At 40.0% G+C, this 22,781-nt stretch overlaps 1 protein-coding gene across 3 annotated transcripts in view; it reads right to left on the minus strand.

The window, feature by feature from the left end:
• UBE2F (ubiquitin conjugating enzyme E2 F (putative)) overlaps positions 1–22,781 on the minus strand; it is a 74,445-nt gene that overhangs the window by 49,442 nt on the left and 2,222 nt on the right. For all 3 annotated transcript variants that reach the window (XM_074593728.1, XM_074593727.1, XM_074593726.1), the window contains exons 2-5: positions 22,155–22,288; positions 14,692–14,721; positions 11,973–12,038; positions 6,528–6,595 (exon numbers count right to left, since the gene is read on the minus strand). In XM_074593728.1, coding sequence (XP_074449829.1) covers positions 6,528–6,595; positions 11,973–12,038; positions 14,692–14,721; positions 22,155–22,272 — 282 coding nt within the window. In that variant the 5' untranslated portion in view covers positions 22,273–22,288. The remainder of the gene's footprint in view (positions 1–6,527; positions 6,596–11,972; positions 12,039–14,691; positions 14,722–22,154; positions 22,289–22,781) is intronic.

The following is a 22,781-nucleotide window of genomic DNA, read 5'->3' on the forward strand; positions in this document are numbered from 1 at the left end:
TTGTTCCTCTGTCAGATAGACAGGACAACTGCAGCACCATCATATAACGTATCTTCTGACAAAATTTCTAATTCAAGCTTGTTCCAAGTCATCTTTGAGTCTTCCTTAGACCAATAAATCCACACAAGATTTCCTCAAGGTGATTCTTCACTTGAATACCTCCAACCATCTCCAGGTGGTACGTGTGATACTTGGACATCAAAGCTTACAAAATCCATTTATTTCATTGCTAAACTCATCCTTTGCCTCAGATACCGAAAGCTGCAGAGGTAGATCCAGCCTCAGTTGAGGGTCACAACAGTGAACAAATTGATTTTCTTTTCCATGTCAAAGCAGACGCTTATCTTTTAGGATCTCTCATTAGTTTTGACAACGAAAACTGTCTGACTTTTGTAACCGTTTTCAGTCCACTTCAACATATCGGTGAATACTTATAGATGGTACAAGGAAGTGTCGCAAGCATTTGAGAACTATGCATATACTGACTTCAGTTTTGGTAGGTTTTGCAGAACAACCTTCAGATAAAGTTTGTCTCATTATTAGTTGCATTTTTAAAGAAATCTCTCCCCTCCATTGCTCTCAGCAAATGAGAGACTGAATATAAAGTGCTAATCAATAAATGAACTTAATTAAAAATTTCAGATCTTGATCAATTTGGCATTCCAACATGGCAAGCGTACCAATACAGATAAGTTTTATCTGTCCTGTAACTGTAGTTTTTTGCTTCACAACCTTTTCCCTAGAAAAGGGAAGGGGTTCCTAGCAGAATGCTGTTAAAGTCCTGGCTTTTGACCACTCCCTAAGGCACCTCATGTCATAAAAACCTTGTTAAGCTGGAGAGTCCCTATGACTGTTTAGTCTGAAAACATGATATATCAGAACCATGGGAGTGGCAAGCAAGGCCCAGCCTGTGGTGACAGACAGTTCAGTTTTACCTGAGTGTTACACCACATCTGTACTATTAATCAGGTTCAATTCTTTAAAGCACCAGGCCTCTAAGTCCTGTAGCACCACTATTGCACGAGCTGCACCTCAAGGCAGAGAAGAAGGAGAGTCTGTCTGCTTGTTTTTTAAAATCAATCTCCCCCAGCCAATAGATTATTTTTTTATTATTATAATTTTTATTTTTTTTTAAATAATATTTGCTCCCATCTCCCGCTGACCTCCATTTCTGGGCAGCTGGTCAACCTAAAAAAAACAGTGTTCAGGGAAAAAATGCTGCAGAGACAGAGATCCGGCAGCAGCACTTGGGACAAAAGGCATTTGCTGCGTACACCATTAAATGTTTTGGTTGCTGTTTCTCAGCTTCCCCTAATGTCTGTATGGCCAGCAACATTCCCACCAGGTTTTGTAAGCATAAACACTAACAAACTTCTGTTTGCTTTACACAAAAGCTTATGAAAGTGCAGTTTGCTTCCTAACAAGAATAATACGTTAAAATGCCAAGGGACAGGTTTACCAACAGATTTTAATATTTCTAATGGCATGGTAGTTTGAGGAGATACTACAAAATTAACTAACTCTGCTCCAGTTTTCGTCTCATGATCCCTCTGCAACATCTGTATCAGTACCAATCGCTTTCTGTTCTGACACAATATCCCATCACCATCAAAGAGAACAGTCCACAGGCTATCTGGTAAATAATATATTACATTGTTAAAGAAGTCTTCCCTTCACTCTGTACACTTGCTAAGGATAAAAAGAACAGTACATTTGGGAAGTATGCAACGTATCAGGGTCAGTTTCATGCACGTATGGATACACAAGCAGGGATCAGCCATTTTTCTTCCCAAATATGAAACGTTAAGTGTTTTGAACTGTGGAGCAGGTGCAATCTACACTCCCTGCCTGGGACAGGAAGGAGCCCTCATATACTAGTAGAGACTGACATGTCTTTTAGTACTTTAGCAGTTATCACAGAAAAAGGATGAACAGAATTCACCATTCTGGCCCCATTTCCAACACGGGAGTTTAAAGAGTGAGCGATAACTTTTAGTGTTAAGAGTTCTTTGTAGTAGTTTCACACTAACAGTGAAAAATAAAAAAGATAAAGATCCCAGGTCTGCCTTAACCAGGCAGAACGACATTTAACTGAGAACACAAGAGAGAGAGTAAATATTAAAACATAAAGACGACAGCAGTGAAGTGCTCATTAAGTGTACTAACTGAACCAACTCAAAAAGACTACTGAAGCATGCGACTTCTTGGGTGTTGCCTTTGCAGAGCAGCAGTGTAGGAGAAAGATCGCTTACAGACCACAGGTACCATCAGGTCCATTTCATTTGATTATTGCTTGGTTCAGCACTAATCAACACCAATTCTTGCTCAATTACAGTATTAAATCAGCAACAATGAAAACATAATCATTGAAAACGTAATCAACATGACTAAGCACAACTGTAGCACTCAGAAGAGTTCCCGTCTTTGGGAAATGCACTGCTTTAGGAAAAGCCTACGGTGATCTCTCTTACCTCTCTGTAAAGCACAGAGTGAAACGCAGCCCATCAGCCTGCAGGAGTGGGGCGATGCAAATTACTACTAGCACTGTACCAGAAATCTATCTGAACCATCCTCGTGCCTCCAACAAATGATTATAAACAGGAAACCTTTAGATTCTCAAGCTCAGATGCTTCTAAAATTATCCACATCTCCAACTGCTTAAATAGGTTCAGTTCATTACAGATACTATGGAAGAACCTTTGTAATATTTTATTGCCTTACAGATAATCATAATAAACATTTCCAATACTCAGTACAGCAGTTCAGTGGTACAGACATCTGGTTAAACCCTAACCTGTGTGCTGGCTCACGAGCAGGAGGCAGCACTTCACAGTAGTGCTTGCTCCAAAGCATCCATGCTCCAAAGCATCCCTCCCACATTTTCAGCTCTTGAATCTTTGGCACTAAGGAAATTTATAGCCCGGGTACCAGAAGTTGGTGTACATCCTAGTCAGTCACACGTAAAGCACGAGGATAAGCTTCTCTGTATTCACAGACCCACTGCTTTCCACATCAGCCTCCAATGCTTTACTCCCTGGGCAGAGTACTATCCATGGCTGTAGTCCACAACACAAAATCTTCCAAGTTTTTCCTCTTTAATTATATATTCTTACGCTCTTCCCCTACACCACCGTTCTACACATTCCTTCTTTTCCCAGAGCAGAAGTTGAATGCTTGCTTATGAGGAATGAAGGGCACAAAAAGAAGAACTCCCCAGAGAAGCAGTGAACAAGCGGGATTTTGGCAACAGCATGCTACAGAAATTAAAGGATGCCGTTACAGAAACTATACTATAAATTATGCATTTTGTAGCTTTAAAAACAGATGTTCTCTTTTTCTGCAGGCTAAAAGGATTACCTAGAAAATGGATGCAGGCTCTGAAGCAGGGCTGTAATGACTTGCCAGTCTTGTCCGGTATTTTTACTCCCAACACAAACTCGTTCAGCACTGCTGCAAAGAGCTTGATGCAGATAGATGTGCAATATCCCAACCCTGCTTATGGGCTGAAAGAGCACTGGCAGGTCTGAAGAGTAAAAATACTGCCCATTCCTTTGTTTCAGCCTTACTCTGCCCAGCAGAAAACAAACCGTGGCCTTAGCACAATTATCTCAATATTTGTGAACACAGACATTTTCATCAATAACCTGACCATAATCCAACATTTAACCTACTGCATTTTTTTCTAAATTGCACAAAGGCAAACTTTTTACTTTTGTACTGAATGAGAGGTGCTCAGAATTGTAAAATCTCTAATTAACACTTGCTGTAGATTTTCTGCCAGTGCTGAACAGGGAACCATAACAAATCGGAAGATTTTTTAATTATAGCAATTGAGAATCAAAAAAACACAGATCAAAATTAACATTCAGCTCTCCTGTTAATACATAGCAAATACTTTCCTGCAGCAGTGTTGTTCAGGTGAACAGTTCAGGCACAAGAATTTAAGAAATTAAAATGAGTATATACTGTGTATGTTCCCCTCTGCCCAGGATTGCTACAGTGGTTAAAACTGCTACTACTGAAGATGACTAAAAAAAATTAGCACAGAACACGACAGGGTTTCCCCCCTTATACTGAAGGCCGTATTTCTCAGGTATGCAATGGCACAACTTATGCAAGTTAGAACAAAGACATAGTCAACCTTAGATTACCACCTTTGTTTTTATAGTGTGTACGTAACCACACACAAGCTAGTATAAGGGTGGCCTGTATTACAGTATAAAATTCTCTGGTGATGTTAAGAGGAACTTAAAAAAAAAAACAAAAACCAAAAACAGAACCAAACCCATAAAATTTCAAACACTATGTAAAACACTTACATGTACTAAGAGAAGTATATCAGCCAGGATCCTAAACACTTTAAAAAAACCCAACAGCTTGAGCAGACAATCCTCAACCAATATTATTATGAAAGGAGAGCATGACTATCAAAAAACGGAGGGGGAAAATTCAAAGCTGTTTCAGAAATGCTACAGTCCTCCACAAGCATGAACTTTTTATAAGATGCAGTGCATGTCCCACTAGACTATAAATAAAGGAGTATCAGGAAGTTTGTGAAGGCATCTTCTGGAATGCAGACCCAACTCCTCCAATTTCAGAAACAACCTTCCTACGCTACTAGCGGTGTTAATGCACTGTTTGTTCTCCAAGCTCAGTCTGGTAATTCAAGCTATTATAATCCAGACCACTACACCTCCTTCATATTTGTATATAAGCAATGCTGTGACTGAAACTACTACCTATATATAATGTTGAATTTAGGCTTGGTGCATCTAAATACATGAGCCAAACGTTCTCCTGGAAACAATTATCTGGTATCCTCCCCTGTAGTTCTTCAGCCTCTCTGAAAGAAGAGTTCCGAACTATCGGCACCAAAAGTAAGAAAACAGAAAGCAGAAGGATGGGAAAGAGTTAAAAAAGCAAGTAAAATTATCAAAACCATTCAAACTAGAAGAAAATGAGTCTTCCTTCTTCCTGCAATTCATATACCTAAACGCAAATACTGCAACTCAATTGCTCAAATGAGTCTCATTTCCTTACATATCAAACTATTGGAACACAGAACGGCAGGCGTAATTCCTGAGAACCAGACATGTGCCCCAATTGTTTTCCATTTTTGGAGTCTATCTTGTTCTTTTGACAGCTAACTCTGAAAACAACATCTGAAGTTATTTTTATTGTAATTGCACCTCCCCTCCCTTGCAAGGTTCTACAATTTTAGTAAAGTATAATAATGAAATACCAACATTTCTCATGCTTGAAAAGGCCAGGTTGTCTGGAGTTTTCTATTTCTCTAGAATAAGATACCGCAATCATTTGTAGATCCTCTGGAAAGCTGTTTGCTTAATAACCATTGAAATTGTTATTTTTTTTTAAAGATACTTAACTAAACCGCCTGGGAGACAACGAGTAGAACTGTTGGAGTGCACTGAAGGAGGCCGCTTGTCACCTATCTGTGCTTTCCATGTCCTCCACTGCATCCTCTCAAAAGGGATTAAGTACCTAAGTTCAATATCAGAACTGTAAGCACCAGTTTGAAGGCCCCAGAGAAACAAAAAAAACTTCTCCTTTCTGTTCACCTATTTTATTCTTTCTCTTACAGATAAGCCACTTCTTGGTGAGAATAATCATTAAGTGCAGGTCCCAAGAATAATTAAAAGAAGAGAACAGATGAGCATGGAACCTCAGCCAGAAGGAAGACTCTGCGGTCTGACTCATCTGCGCTTCCAAGTGGCTTCTGCCAGACAGTTGCAGATATTTATTTTTTTCTTTAAGAGATAATATCACTGAGGCAGTAAAAGCCTCAAAGCTGTTTGGTTACACACACTGGACTGCAAAAGAATAGCCAGAGACATGATTATTCCCACTCCCTGGGACTCACGACACTTCATCTGGAATTACTGTGTCCCATTTTGAACTCCCCAGTATCAGATGCATTGACAAACTGGAGTGAGCCCAGCAGCCAGCCATGGAGGTGGTGACGAGACCAGAACATGTACAGTACAAGGAGTGTTGAGGGACCTGGATTTGTCCAGCCTGGAGAAGAGAAGGCTGAAGGTGAGAGAGACAGAGAACTGCTGTCTCCTACCACCTAAGGGGAGGGTATAGAGGAGATGGAGTCAGGCTGCTCTTAGAGGTGCACAGTAATAAAGCAAGAGGCAAGAGACAAGCTGCAAAAAGGGAAATTCTGACCTGATATAGGAAAAAAAATTCACAACAAAGGTGATTAAATATTGGAACAGAGGCCCAGAGAGGCAGCAGAATCTCCATCCTAAGACATTTTGAAATGCCAACTGTCCCAGGCCTTGAGCAACTAAATCCAAGTTTTAATACTACCCCAATTTTGAGCAGGAGTTCAGATGACCTCCAAAAACTCCAGACAACCAAGATTTTCCTACAAACCCATGATATTTCAGTAACAGACAAAAAGATCCTTTCTTAGTCTCAATGCCAAGTTCCCTATGAAGTCCTATTACATGGAAAGGAAATCTAAAATTACAACTGGTCGATAATTGACAAATACTCACCACCATATTGTAGGCATCAGGAACTTCAATTTCAAACTGAAACTTTCCACCCTGGTAATAGCCCTCATCTAGCAAAAAAAAAAAACCAACAAATGACAAAAATAGTTAAATAAGATAAAATAACAGATGCCATATAATACAAAATATCTGTCATTACAAAGACTAAAATAACGGCAGAGGGTTATTGTCAAATATTTAATCTAGTTACACGGTTAACACTAGCTGCATCCTCGTCCAAAGAGACTGTGAACATAACGTCTTCACTCACTCTCAAAACCTTTAAAGCAGAAATTGATTTAAGTCAGAAAAGTCAGTCCCAGAGTGACCTTGGAAAAAACATTTTCCTGATCAGAGTACCAGGCAATACCAAGCTAGAGGAACCTTTGATTGAACCACTCATGTCTGTATAAGAAAAATCCTGCCATGCAGCAGCCATATGGCATGCGATACCACAACTCCGACCCTTGAAATGAGCTGGACGCATACTTCACTTGCTAATGCATGCTAAATCCTGCTCCAGGATTTAGCACATCTTCCTAGCCTTGTGCTAGCAATCATGTATCATGAGTAATAGGAATAATGGTGTGCAAGAGCATGCTTCAAAAGTGTACTACAATAAAAGAGCAAGTTAGCTCTTTTATTATAATTATCTTAGGATGATATATCAGTTAAGAAAATCTGCCTGCCTCTGTCAACCCCAGATTCAGTACTGAATTATTAAAATGGTTAAACCTTATAATTTGAAATCTGAAAACATCTAGTTGCATTTAACCAGAGACAATACAACAGGACAATAGTCAGCCTGCAACTCTTGAGAAGTCTCTGTTCAGCAGTTGAAATGGTTGCAAGTGACCCGAAATGTATCTGCCTGGCTTTGCCATTATTGGGTTTTTTTATTAAGAAAGGGAAACAGACAGGTACCCTGCCCACAGTGGGGCTTTGGGACTCCTAAGAATACTCAGGCTCAAGCTACCTTGAGTACTCCTGGTCTCTGTCACACAGCACAGCCATGGTGAAGGCTTGAGGGTCAGTAAGGCTAGTTATTGTATGACAGCATTTTTTGGTATTATTTTTAAAACCAATATTGCAAAGTAAAGTCCTGGGAAGCAATCCATAGTTTACATAAAGATTTAAAACAGTTTTCTTATTATCTAGCTTGTTCCAAAACACAAAAATTTCTAGCTTCTCTACCATATGTCACCAAAATTCTCTTTCAAGATGGTGTCTTCTGGACCTGCCGCCTTCCCAGGCCCTACACAGATCCCGCATGACCTTTTATTTTCTCGTACCAACCAATGCACCACATCCACCTGCTCAGGTTTCAATCCACACTACAATCTCACCACTGTCAGCACATGCCTGTAGCTTCCACACTGCAATTGCCACGATCACAAGACAGCAGTCAGCTCCTACCCTCCTCCTCTTTGTAAATCTTTTCACTAAAGCAACAATAAAGCATACTACTCATTACCAATCACTCAAATGTATATTAAAAATTCTTATCTCTGGAGGGCCTCAGTACCCAGCCAGAAATCTTGCAATGCATTAACAAGATAAGCCTTCACGACGAAGTCATCTTACGGCATCTCAAGCAAGTAAATAGGTTCTCCCACATGGTTGTTTCCTTCCCTGTGTCCTACAACACCCATACAGACTAGGACAAAGACCCTCAATTTTTTAGGCATGTAACAGTGGTGGGAAAAACTGAAGTTCTGGCAAAGTTCGTAATGAGGAAAGCGCTATAAATGAAACAGTCAAGTAAAACAGCTTTAGCACTTAAGTTAGGAAGTTGGCCACTGACGAGACTTATGCAAAAAGGGAATATGTCTAAGCTCCAGTTTTCCTCCTACTGCTTAAATGTATGTCTTCAAGCTGTATTAACAGCATCCCTCCCACTTCAGTCTCAAGCATTATCAACAACCTGACTTTAATCTTAGTTTTTATTTGTAAGGTGTTCTGACAGCTAAAAGTGCTATGAAAATACTAAACTAGATTATTTTATTGCTTTAAAAGAAAAGGCAAGATAATTAGGACAGGCCACAAAGGATGTGCTTTTGATACTAGCTTCTTGAATCATCAGTGTTGAAATGCTCAGCCACGCTCACCGACACTTGTCGTTTTACGGCATGAAAAACAGAAAACAGGCTCTTTACTAATTCCCTGAAGAATGGGGCTCTAAAATAACCACACTAACCCTAAACTACCCCAACTGCCTGGGAACTGCAGGGAAATTGCACTAACCCTACATATTCTTCCAGTTTTCTTCGTGTGCAAGCTACCTAAATTAATCTTCTTTTTTTTTTCCAGGTCATTACCATGTTTTAGTTTCAGCTTCCGATTTTGTGCTCCAAATATCAGTGCAGCAGGCAGGAGTCTGCCTGCGTTATAAGCATCTATCTCCTTATTTTTCCTAGCTTTTGATCCAATATGGTACTGCTACAAAAATAAGAACAAAGACAAGTGGTGGCATAAGGGCATTTTTCCAACAACAGAACAATTGTTTCAGATGACAAAACGAAAAAGAAGCTTCAGACAGCAGAGAAAGCCAGCAGTATTTCTGTCAGGAACACACCATTTGTCCATTGTGGCAATAAAATCTAAATGTTTTCAATTTTCTAGCGTGTGCTACTATATATCCACTCATGGAGCACCGCAGAAAGCTATGGCATAAAGGAATACGAATTTCCTGAGCACAAGTAACTTTTTATGTGAAATAAGCAGTCAGCCTCATCAAGATTTTCTACAAATTCATTTTCATTTAAAACTCACTGTCACCAGAACAGTTTTGTGACATTATATACTTACTAAGAATGGTTATTTCAGAAGTGCAAAACAAGGGAGATGAAAGTATTTCTTTCTACAGAAAGTTTATTTTCTTATTCAAATTAGCCTTTTTGTGAGAAACTAAAGAATCTTCTTTCATTGCCCTTTCAAGACCAGCCACATTTGAAATGACTGCATAAAACAAGGCACCCGAGAACAGGCTTTGTCAATAACATGAAGCTAGGATGCTGACCACAAAAGACATTTCTGTATAAAAAAAAAACATGTTCAGCCAGTACCTTCATGGTATTCTGACAGCCGGCTACTTTCAGAAACTGTCTTGGTGTAAGATTCCTCATAAAATATGGTTACAGAATTTAATCTCTAACATTAAGCAGAATATAACAGAACTTAAACATAAAATATGAATAGAAAATAATTAGCACCCCTTTAACAGTTATGTCATAGAAGGATGCAATCTCTGTAACTGCAGAAAAGAAAACTGAGAACTCAAAGAAGTGAGCCGGCAAGAACCTCTTTACTGTTCAGACCCCCAGCCCTGGCTTACTAACAGACTTACTACATAGGTCCTACCAGTGAGAACTGCAAGGCAGCATTAGATATTCCCTGGCACCCGCAGCTGCGCTGAGCCCAGGTCTTGTTACACAATTGGAAAGCTGCAGAGATATTTGCAAAGCATTCCCTTAAGAGCCAGATGTACAAGCAGGATTTCTAGAAGTAACTCAGCTCCTCAATGCAAGAGACAATTCCAGGCAGGAGGAAGAAAACTGTCTCTTCCTCCTGACTCAAGATTCATGCAACATTGTTCAGACACTGCAAAAAGAGTTGCCTCCAGCAAAGATTTTGGCCCATCTGAGACAGAAAAACTCTGTGAGAGCCACTTAGCTGTTTCTCTGCTATGCCAGAGAAAACTAAGATTTAGCATACTCTAACGAAAAACCTCAACAATAAAGGAAATCAGAAAGCTGCAAAGATTTTCTTGGTATGTGTTATGTTCTGCCTTTAGAGAGCTGTGCTAAGCTGTAGCTGATCACAAGATTCTGTACCTGAATTATGCACAGCTGAAAATAGATGTTTACTTCGGTCAGACTGCAACTGCAGAGACTTCAGCTGTGCAGCTATATTTAGAGTAACAAAATGTTAATTAAGATCATCTCATTCTCAGGATCATTTCAGCAATGAAGCTAGCACAAAAACCATGCTCTGCACCCAACGACTGTCTTCTGACTGCAACATCTTGCTGCACAGCAGTTAGACAAAAAAAAAAAAAGACTATGTATTTAGCCACCTTCAAATTAGTATGAAGAAGCTATCATTGCTTCATATTCAAGACATCCCTAACTCACAGGGTGATGATCTTATAAAGCCAACTCATTTCCAAAATATAATAAAGCAGCATCATGTAAAGTGAAGGACATTTGGTGCAAGCAGACTAACGCTCACCAAGTAAACATGAATACAACTCCTACACAGAATGAGAGGTTAAAAGTTCTATAATAATATATAATTGAATTTATTTTTGATTACACTGAATCGGGCAAGTCTTACTCATTTTTCCATCACAAAAAGGAGTCACATGAATGGACATGTTAACAAAGACCACCCAAGACTTCTACTGATGAGGAAGCACTAGTTGACTTTGGCTAATAAGCAGCAACAGTGACATCTAGCGCCCATTTGACTTCAAGATACTGGATTATCAGAAAAATTCCCATCACCCTGTTATGTGTAAACCTTTATTTGTATAGGTAAGGCATCAGGATGGCTGCCACACTGCATCCAAATTCTGTTGTATACACATCTACAAGAATTAGTTGGCAGGGAGATCCTGATCTCAGCACATCTAACTCAAACAATTCAGTGTACTGAACACATCAATATTCTCATTTAAATAGTTGCACAGAGTCTCAAAGGTAACACACAGGAAAATAAGAAGCGCATATGACATTTAAATACACTTGCATGCAAATTCATCCATAAAACACAACTTTCTGTTCTAAAATCGACAGCCACATGAGCAAACTCTGTAATTTCAGATGGCTATTAAGAAACTCACGATAAATTCTGAAAAGGTAGTCCTGACGTTTTGTTTTTATTGAACAGTATGCCAGCAGATGCTTCACAGTATATTTACATTAGTTTTATTAATAATAAATGACCTAATTTCCACATACTTGAATATTCAAAGACTAAGAGACACCTACTTGTTAAGCATCTTCAGACACACACAGATTTGAAGTTTTCCATAGTGTTACATCTGTCATCTACCTTTTAACTCTGCAGACTCAAGCAATCAGTAGAAAACAAATATGTAACAGGGCTGTAAGAAGAATGTCTCTAGACGTAGTCTAAGATTTCTCTCAGCAAACAAAACAAGGCTGTTTAAAATTGGCTGAGAGGAAAAAAAAAAAAATATGTTTTCAACCAAAGTGAGCAAACAAGACCTGAATACTTCCTAAACCTGCCCAATTTTGATGGCCCTTTTGTTGGAATCAAGTTCTCAAAATCCAGCACAATTTCTCCATTGCATCTACAAAATAATCACTATTACAGCTAGTCTTTCTTTGACTAGAAAGTTTATGGGATTCTTGAGCAAACTCTTGGAATTACATTTCCTAAACATCAACACATATAGAAACAAAACACGTTTAAAAAAATTACCTGGGATTACAGTTAGCTGAAAGTAATGAAGCTTGTTTGGGTCAGGAAAATTCACTTTACATGTACCTGTGAAGCAAAACAACAATTTACATCAGAAAATTGTTTTTCCACAGTTGGGAAAGCAAGTATATCATCTTTCATCGTAGAGTCATAGGATGGTTAGCCTTGAGAGGGACCTTAAAGATCAAGTTCCAACCCCCCTGCCCTGGGCAGGGACACCTCCCACCAGCCCAGGTTGCTCCAAGCCCTGTCCAATCTGGCCTTGAACCCCTCCAGGGATGGGGCAGCCACAGCTTCTCTGGGCAACCTGGGCCAGGGGCTCACCACCCTCACAGTAAGAATTTCTTCCTAATATCTAATCTAAACCTTCCCTCTTTCAGTTTAAAACCGTTACCCCTCGTCCTATCGCTACACTCCCTGATCCAGAGTCCCTCCCCATCTCTCCTGTAGGCCCCCTTCAGGTACTGGAAGGCCGCTATAAGGTCTCCCCAGAGCCTTCTCTTCTCAAGGCTGAACCACCCCAACTCTCTCCTCCTGCCTTCATAGCAGAGGTGCTCCAGCCCTCTCATCATCTCCATGGCCCTCCTCTGGAGTCACTCTAACAGGTCCATGTCCTTACTTTGGGGGCCCCAGAGCTGGACGCAGTACTCCAGGCGGGATCTTAGTGAAGCCATGTTAGCTGTCACCAATCACCTCCTTATTTTCCACGTGCCAGTCATATTCTCCAAATTCACTCCCTGATTAATCCTTCCAGCCAAGTGATTTCCTCCCATACTTTAAGTGCTTCATCCCTATACAGTTATAGGTCACCTGCAGTAATGGAATTTCACTTCTTTAAGCTGTGAGGAAGCTTATCTCCTTTCTGTAAACCATGCTGTCTCAAAGACCTTAAAATGCCAAAAGTATTTGGTCTTCTGCATATATACTAGCTGCATGTTAAGATGACAGCATACATAATGAGCATCTCTTCCTTACAAGTTCTTTAATGGTAACGTGTATATCTTAATATTTGATCATACACTGAAGCCTGCAAGAAGTCATGCCATCACAGTCCTATGCTAACAAAGGATTATTTACACCTGTAAGGTATAATGAGATACAAGCTTTACTGAAAGCCTTATCCAAAAACCAGTGAAGTCTCCGTTCAACTGTCATATTGAACAAATTTCTTCTGCATAACCAATTAACTGCAAAGGTTATGGAGCACTGTTTACAAACCAAACACTATGTTTTTATTCTCAGACTAGCTGAATTTAAGAATAGTGACAATGAAGAACAAGTGTGGGAAAAAAAAGATAAAACATCAATCTGATTAAACTAGGCGGTGGTTTCAGTTCAACAGATTCAAGTTCACAGCATAACAGCCCTTTGTTCACATTTGATGACACAAACTAAGTTGCCTTTCCATGCACAAAACTGGCCTTCCTTGATTATGGCAGAGACAAGCTGGCAAGCTGTCACTAGAAGACGCGTACATCCATGGATACATTATCACCCATATTATGCAGCCTTTAGCTTCTTAATCCATCAAGCTGGTTGTTCTTTTTCTGTAGTCAAGAAGCTAAACGGTACCTGAGATATTGATCCTATTTGCCTGAAAAAATAACTAGAATTGTACACAAACCCTAGCAATGCATTCTTATACTAACTACAAACCCCAATACACGTTTCTCAGGTGTTTATTACCCTATAGAAGAGTCTACACAAAAAAGTTTAACAGAAGTTAAAATTACTCTGTGTAAAATCTCTGTAATTGCCTTTAAGAAAGAAGAGCATAAGAAAGGAAGAGTTAAACAACACCTCTTCCTGCCCTCCCTTTCTGCTGCTTCCATTTTGCATTTTTCCCCTTATAATTCCTTGCATCGGGCAGCGTGTACACTGAAAAGCCTGATTTTTGAGATCTGAGCATTGATCCAGATTTAGAATCATTAGCAAGTAGATGATGTTCATGAGAAGCAGCACTCAGAAGTTTAACCTGGAGAAAAAAAATACATGGTCAAAGCTTCCCTTAAATAGGTAAAAACTAGAAACATCATGAGCTACCTGCAGGATAATCAGAGAGCATATTCACCACTCTCCTTGTAAAATAAGCATATGGGCAAAACAGTGTGAATGCACAGCACGGTAATAACCTGCACGTATACTCTCGGTCTGCTGCAAGCGGCTCATGCCTCTTTCCCTGCAGGGAAAGCATCTTAGATTACTCTGACACAGGAACGTACGCCACAGGAGCTTATGTGGAGCGAGCAATGGTCTCTGAATGTCCCTCTGAGCTTACTAGGCAATAACTTGTTCTTGCTTGTATTCCAAGAACTCATGGCAGAATGATGCTGTTCTGGTCAACATTTGAAGGCAAAGGGAGCTCAGCAACAACTCAGCTTCACTGCCAACACTCACCCTCAGCAACAAATACCCAGCAGCAGGAGGAACTTTACTCCCCTTTATAAAGAAAGGCTTTGTGTTTTGCTGTCCATTACAGAACTAGACTTTCTAAAGCTAAAGAGCAGAAAACATACCCTTGATTTTTAACTATCTATCCACCTCTCCACAATCCCTTGAGAGGCCGTAACGAAGAAAATCTGTTCAAACCTGGGTGGCAGAGTTTTGCATAGCTTTCCCTAGCGTTAACAAACATCATTGGCATTCATACTTCAGTCAAAACATTCAGGTCAATGGTTCTTTTCCCCTTAAAATGCATGTCATCAAATGCCATACTTACAAGGTAAATTAGCTTCAAGTTCTGCAACCTCTGTTGAAAGAAAAAAAAAAAAAACAACTGTTATTTATGCAAACATAAAGCCATTCTTCAAGTCCAAGTTGGCAGATCTAATTTTAACCACCCTGTAAATCAAATTTCACTTAAAAACATAATTAAGCTGCACTGGAGGTTTACCTTGAAATTTCTCTTTAAGTCACGCAATTCATTACTAAAAAAGCTCATCTGCCCTGCAGACAATACAAGCATATCCTACTGTGATCAGGAGGTTCAGGTCTGCCAAGACCGAAGTGCCAAGACTTCTAATAGACAGAGAACTGGCATTTCAAAAGATATTATCTAACCCTCCAAACTCATCTATGCAAGGCACTAAAATACGGAAGGCCAAAACTCCACAGCCTGCAAAACACAAGAGCAGAAAAACAACGACAATCAAGGCGCCAATGCAACAATTAAAACAAGCACACGAGGTTCACAGCCTGCATAAGCATCACCACTCTCCATCATCTAACTGCTGATGTTCTTCCACCATCAGCTACAGACTGCTTCAGGTTCCACACTGCTTTTGTAGGGAAGTCTCCAAACAGCTCAAAAACAACTACTATACCCTAATTCAAGGGTACTGTCACACTAGATGTGGTCCTGCCTGCAGAAACCAGCATTAAGAGCACCAAGAGAACAGAGAAAGACAAAGCTTCACTTCAAGCACCTGGCACAGCAACGTGCATTGCTCGGTGATAAAACAACCTGACTGGTTTATGCAGCAAGCATGATGCTTATTTGACTCTCACCTCCCACTTGGCTTGGCATGGCCCTGGTATCCCTGCATCTGCAGCCTACTATACCAAGAGAGAAAACCCCACCAAAACAGAAACACTGTGTTTCACACTTACCTAAAAAGTTCACAACTGCACTCCTTAAAATCCCGCACTCCACAGCATTTGAGCAGCCACTGATTTAACCAAAGTTGTGCACTGAAAGACAGACTACACTGGGGGCATACTTCTCCTACAAGTTTTTAAAGAGTACTGTCTTTAATTTTTACTTTACCTTGCTGGTTAAGAAAAAAAAAGACAAGACAACCAACTACTGAAGGCTGCAGCTAAAAAAACCCATGTAAGAGTATTCCCCCATCCCTTTATGTCTCAGAAACAGCTTAGGAACTTCATAAAACAGGGGGAAACTAAGCCTAACATAAGCAACCAACGCTATTTATAAGTGATTTCACCAACAATAATTCTCAGGACAGGAACACACACTCCTGACGTGTGTACAGGCATATGGTTTATGAGACCCCCACATGAATGTTATAGTCAGTAACGCACAGACTATAATCATGTTCTGCTCCCTCCCTTTCTCCCACCTCAACAAGTCAGAATATAGAAGAGCTTTGTTTACTAGCCTTGCCACAAAGAGTCAGGCCATACGCTTCCCACTGGAGTTTGCTTTTAAGTACACAAAATGAAAGCATTATTTCCTCCGCTGAAATTAATGTTCTCATCTACAGCAATAGTTACTTCTCTCTGGTTTTGTCCAAAAAGCCCCCTCTCCTGTTTAGGTCCCTCTTTATTGTGCATCTTTAAGACTGCTAGAGACCAAGAGAAATACCTTGACACTCTTGACAAAAACTCCATTTGCCAGTATGTCAATACAGACCAGTACTAGAAGTCAAACAAGCCACCTAATACTGACAGTTCTTCAGTAGAATGAGAGATGTATATTTCCCTTCCACTTACAAATATTTATTTTAAACAAGATAGTATAAACTCACATGCTTCAGCTCCTATACAATATTACAAAACTTATCCTGATATCAAAAACTAGAAAAAGCCACTGCACTTGGAAATCTCTAACTCTGCAATGTATCACTTCATACAAAAGAACAGTATTTTCCCCCCTCTCAATTTCCTCTCCTGTTATTGTGAGGAGGGATATTCCCGTACTTGAAGGCTTGAAGAAAGCAAATATATGGATTCTCATTTTTATTTACAATGAGCATGCACCCCACTTTTATAATCAGTTTCCCACTTCCATTCTCTCAGGTTTATACAAATGCACACCTGAAACATTTTGCAGTTACATAAATCTGGTTGTAAAAGCCAGAAGTGTTGAAGACAACTGAGGAATAAGCCATGCTAACCCACTGTCTTAGCTACTAAGTTATTCCAAGCTGCCACAATCAGACTAAGCAGTACTGGTAATATAAAATGGAATTATGATCTTTAGGTGCACTACAAAAAAGTAGTTCAAGGGACAACCTTTGTGATCAATAAGCGATACACATTGCTGCTACTGCCATCCTGGCAAGTTCTTTATCTTTATTTCACTTTATTAGTCACATTCCTTATACAATACTAAACTTAAATAGTACTTTGGCTTGTCCTCAGCCACTTTCAAATTTTCAGAAAGGATATGCCTTTCAAGTTCAGCAGTGCATGGCTGCAGGAACAGTCACGTGGCCTCTATTCCTAACTTCAGTAAGTTTCCCCTTAGAGATTAATTTAAAGCTGTTTTAACATGAAAAATTGCCTCTGCCGCACAGAGAAAATTGAAAGTTGATAAAGCAAGTGTACTTCTTGCTCTATTTTAATTGGCGTACTAGGCCGATAGAATTAGGGCCCTACTCTCCAACTGAGCCTATACTGAAAATCCAGTGAAGATAGAGATGCAAGAATGAGTCATACTGAACTTCTAACAAAGCTGTGCTTTATTAGAGCCTCTCTTCCTGCCAGAGAGGCAGCAGAGCCCCTTCAAGCACCATTTCTGTCTGCTGCTTCTCCCCACATCCGCATTTGCTTTCTACCTTCACCAGTTGTTCACATTTCCTCTGTTTGATTTGTCTAGAAACGTTAGCCATGGCTTGGTCTCTCTCCAGTCCACCCTTCCTTGGCCAGAAAGCCTCTCTCCAAGAGCTGGCAGCCTGAATTACTAGTTCTCTCCCCCCGACACCCTCAGACACTGCTGCCCTCAGTGATTTCTAAGTGGTGGATGTTTTCCTGTGACTTCCCAGGGTTCCAGATCAGAACTACCACCGTGATCCTCACCCCAGACAGACATGCCCTGCTAACCTCCAAATTTGCTCCATTAGTTGCTGAGATAATCAGCAGGGTACAAACTGCTACCAAATCCTGTTCAGCAGCCCTGATTAACACCCTAGAGGAAAAACAGCTGCAAGAGAATATCTAGCTGTCTCAGAATTACTTCCCTACATAAAACTTTAGGGATAAAGATTTTCCTTTCGTAACACATCCATTAAATAACCCAACAAACAGTGCCCTGAGCCATGACTGATACTTGAATATATAACAATACCGACAGCTAAGCAATCAAAGGGACAGCTTAGAAAAAAATAACAAAGGGCACCAGTATCTTAAGAGCAGCTTTTCCACAGAAGTGGAAAAAAAAAAAAAGCCTATTTAACTTGCACCCATCACTAAATCCAAAGACAGTAGCACCTGACGACACTCTACTGATATATCACATACTTCCAATTTTACTAACTTTGAACTTTTTTCTCATTCATATGGTGCAAATAGCTAACATCACACCTAAATTATCATTTTTTTTCCTATTTTAAGGTAGTATCAGTTAGCAGACATATTCAGTTGGTCTATGCCAAATTTTTAAAAGTTTATAAACATGGTCTACACTTATCAGTGGCTGAAGTCATGGCCATCTACCCCATAATCAAAGTGGCATTGATCTATTTACCAGTCAGTGTACACAATACGTTCGAGGACTGCAGGGTTATCAGTGTGACAACATATCCTTCAAAGAGATCCTATAATGCTTCCCTGGACCAGACTCTCTATCAACACAAACAAGGCTGTCTTTAATTTACCTCCAGATAAAAACCAGACACTGTCTGCATCTAGGCAATACCTCCAGTAAAACTGGCAGACGTCTGCCTGCAGAATTTATTAGACTATCACCAATTTACTGTGGATCAGGAATAGGAGAATCTCTCTCCAGCACATCATCACTCGAGCAGGCAAACAGCTGTCTGACCTTGGTTCATACATTATCACCAGCTCCCAGTGCCAGGCAAGATTTAGGGTACCACGCCAAAAATCACCCTCAGCTAAGCTTCCAGGACAGCCCACCACGTACGCTGCTGTGGACACTGCACAAATCTGTTGCCTGCTGTTCTCTTATTGACTCAGAAGCTATAGACTTACTTGAGGCCAAGAAGGATCCATATGTGCTGCAGAAAAGAGCATAGCTATCACTGAGCTTTCTAACGTATGTGACCACAGTCCCTTGTTCTTTCAACTCAGAGGCTTTTTACAGTAGAATAAAGCCACCAGTTCTAACACCGTTAATAGGTACAACTGAACCAGCACTAATCTCAGCAGAACTGCTGGGGCAAACAAGGACAGGACATGCCGGGCCTTTTCTCATCTCCTCCTCCTTCCTTATTTATGGCCAGGATTATTTTTTTTTTTGTGTGTGTGTGTAGAACTGATTATTTTTTAATTCACAATTGCCAGGAGATTGACCATAGCCTTTCACCCATCCTGCAACTCTCATTTCTGTGTTTGATAGAACTCCAGTCTAAATAAACATCAGCAACAACTTCTACTTACAACTACTCTTACAGTCCCCCACCAACTTTGTTTCAAGTCTAATATAACAGCCTGAAGTTGAACGTACACCAGGCTATTACAGTTCCATACAGTCAAGTGATAGAAGGCACCAGTGCTGGTCCAGATGCAATAGCATCCTTACTATATACACACCTTTAGCAGGCAGCTCTTCACTCCCTATCAAACTCATTCCTGCAGATCTAGACAATGTGACCTAAAAAAAACATCAACATCAGAAGTCCATCTTCACTCAGGTCCTCAACATTGGAGATGCTGCTTCAGCTGATTTAGCTTTAAGAGCTGGAACAAGTTGTAGAAACTTTTGTAATTGAAAGGTCTACATTTAAAGAGTAGCTTAAAAGATAATATCCCCAACAAGTCTTTTTCAGACTAGCTACTATATTTTCCCTTCGCTTTCAGTGTAGTTATACTGAAGTGATCTACTTCTACTGTCAGTTCCCATTTCACTCCAGAAACCATTCTAATCACTCTTACAGCCGCTCCTACAACTCTTTTGTGAGCCACAAGATACAACTTCCACGCACAATCAGATCACAATCCAACACTTGCACTTGTCAGACGGATGCCAGCAGTGACCTGCTTTTAACATTAGTCAGTTTGGGATTCAACTCATTCAATACTTGGTCTGTGCTGGTTTGCTAACGGTAGCCATAGCAATTGCAACACCAATACTAATTTTTTATAGCTTACATTCTTTTCTTCCCCTGCAGACATAGGTAAGGTTTTAGTCATAAAAGTGAAAAACATGACTGCTTTTTACTAAGGGTACAGTAAAATTTCTTATGGCACCTCACACTATACCAGGCATTGTAGTTAAAGTGTATTTATATTACACTGCTATTTTCCCTTCAACTTTACGCTTGTAGGTTAGTGAAAATCTCAGATTATATATATTTAGTAATTTGGCTTTGTAGCTTAGCCTGATTAAAGAGCTTATTCCTCCTGCCCGATATCTTTCCCGCTCAGAATTAGCATTTACTGAGGATTTCCAAACTGAAAGTCTAAAGCAAGCTCTTTGTGAGAGTCATCACATCAGGGTTTAAAGCAAATTAAAATTCCTGTCCTTAGAACAGTGCCATGAGAGAAAACTCTGAACGTAACTCTGACTTTCCTACAGTCTGCTTGAGGCACTTCCCAGTGCACTGAGGCAGTAGCATTTGCAATGAAACCTTGCTCCAGTATACAGTTTTATGGCAGAATCTACCCTAATCAGAAAATGCCAGAAAATGTAACACTATAGTTAGGCAATATCATTCAGGCAAATATACCAGCGTCAGTCTCAACTCATTCTGAAATAAGACCAGGAAATGCGAGCATTTCATTTGACTGACATGACCCCTTGCACATCAACAATAGTATATTTGCTATTGATCATTTGTAGGGGAGACATCAACCTGAACAACGTATTCCTTGCCACTAGATCAAGCTGCACAGATCAAGCATTGAAACACTCTACTACTACCAGAGGGACTAAACCAGTTTAAGTGCACAGTAACTGCAAAGTGCCAGCACCCATAGATTTTTAAATATAAGTTTATCTGTGCTACAAAAAAACTGAAAAGCAAGTAACAGCTGTCCCCAAATTTACTATAAAATAGCTTAATTATTGTCCCACAAACTACCTCATTTACCCAGAACTGCCACAAAGTAAAAGTTGGGGGTTTTTTCCCCACCAATGGAGAACCAGCTAGTAATATCCTTCAGTAGCCTTTCTAGAACAGACCACATGGTGCTACAAAAACTAGGGTGTTGATTTTTATTTACTACTTTATACTCAACTTCCAGTGACTCCACGTCTACAAAAAATATCTCTTTGCATTACTTTTTTGAGTTTTTTGAAGTTTATTGCTGCTGATCTATACCATTAGAGACCACCAGGACACTGATGTTACTTCTAGCACTTTCTTTCCTGTCACAGGCAGTTATGGTTTTGCTCAAAAAATACCCTTCTACCAAGTCTAATCTGATGTTCTCCTTCTATATATTTAGTCACACTTATGTCACAATTTTTTATCATAATGTTTAATTGATGACACAGTTTCCAACAATGGATTAATTTTTCAGCAAAGGAAGGAGGAGGCTTTTTATGCTTTGCATTATTCAATGAAAATAAGTATCTGTCACGGTTTCAGCTGGGATAGAGTTGACTGGCTTACTGGCAGCTGCTATAGTGCTATGTTTTGGATTTGGGATAAGAGTGTTGGTAAAGCACTGATGGGTTTTATTGTTGCTAAGCATCAAGGCCTCTTCTGCTCCTCATACTGGCAAGTAGGCTGGGAGTGCACAAGAAGTTGGGAGGGGACACAGCCTGGACAGCTGACCCCAACTGACTGTCATGCTCAGTATAGAAAGCTAGAAGAAGGAGGAAAGGGGGACATTCACAGTTATGGCACTTGTCCTCCTAAGTAACCGTTACACCTGATGGAGCCCTGCTTTCCTAGAGATGGCGGAACACCTGCCTGCAAATGGGAAGCAGTGGATGAATTCCTTCTTTTGTTTTGCTTGCATGTGCAGCTTTTGCTTTACTTATTAAACTGTCTTTATCTCAATCCATGAGTTTTTCCTCACTTTTACCCTTCCAATTCTCTCCCCCATCCCGCCATGAGGTGACTGAGCAAGCGGCTGCGTGGTGCTTAGTTGCAGGCTGGGGTTAAGCCACAACAGTGTCCTACAGGTAAAGAGCTATTGGAAATGTGATGTATGCCTATATATACCCTACAGTATAAATCCAAAGGCAAGTCACAAGCAATTTTAAAAATGCTTCTGGAAATCATTTTATATGCAATTTAATATTTTTAGTGGCAACACACCTCCAAATTTTAAATCCCCAAAATATATTTAAATATAAGTTCCTTTCACCTTTAACAAGTAATTTATCTCGAACAGACACCCTCCGAGTTGAATCAGAAGCTGGATTGGACGCACGGGGTCCTCTGACACCATCATCCCGCTTCAACTTGCTTGCCAGAGTTAGCATTACTGCTGTCTTCAACCTAGAACACAAATATTCAAACAAAGTCAATTACCAAAACTAAAGCATGGGGCAAGGGGAGTGTGAGTAAAAAAAGTTAGTTCCTTATTCAACAATTATCATCATATTCTTAGCAGTCACACTAAGAATATGATGTATACAGTTAATGTGACTGTGATCAAAGACAAGGATGGCCTAGAGTACTTGAAGAATGAAAGTTTGTTTCAGATGTGAATACTGAGAGTTACAGTACATTAGGCCAAGAGGAAGTTCAGTTTTGCTGGAGAAAGGTCACACTTTCATCATTGTTTACAATCCAATTTCACTGCACCATCTACCACAGTATACCACTGCTTGACATCACTCCTTTGAAAGAATTGCTGGGAAAATACCCCTGCCACATCTCTGGCCAGCCAACGTGCTAAGACCATTCTCATCCACACTTCACATGACAATATTCAGTGCTATTTTTGGCTTGGGGCGGGGGGTGGAAGAGAGAGAGAAAGGGGAGGGGT

Source organism: Larus michahellis, chromosome 7, assembly GCF_964199755.1.
Source record: "Larus michahellis chromosome 7, bLarMic1.1, whole genome shotgun sequence".
NCBI classification, from domain to species: Eukaryota; Metazoa; Chordata; class Aves; order Charadriiformes; family Laridae; genus Larus; species Larus michahellis.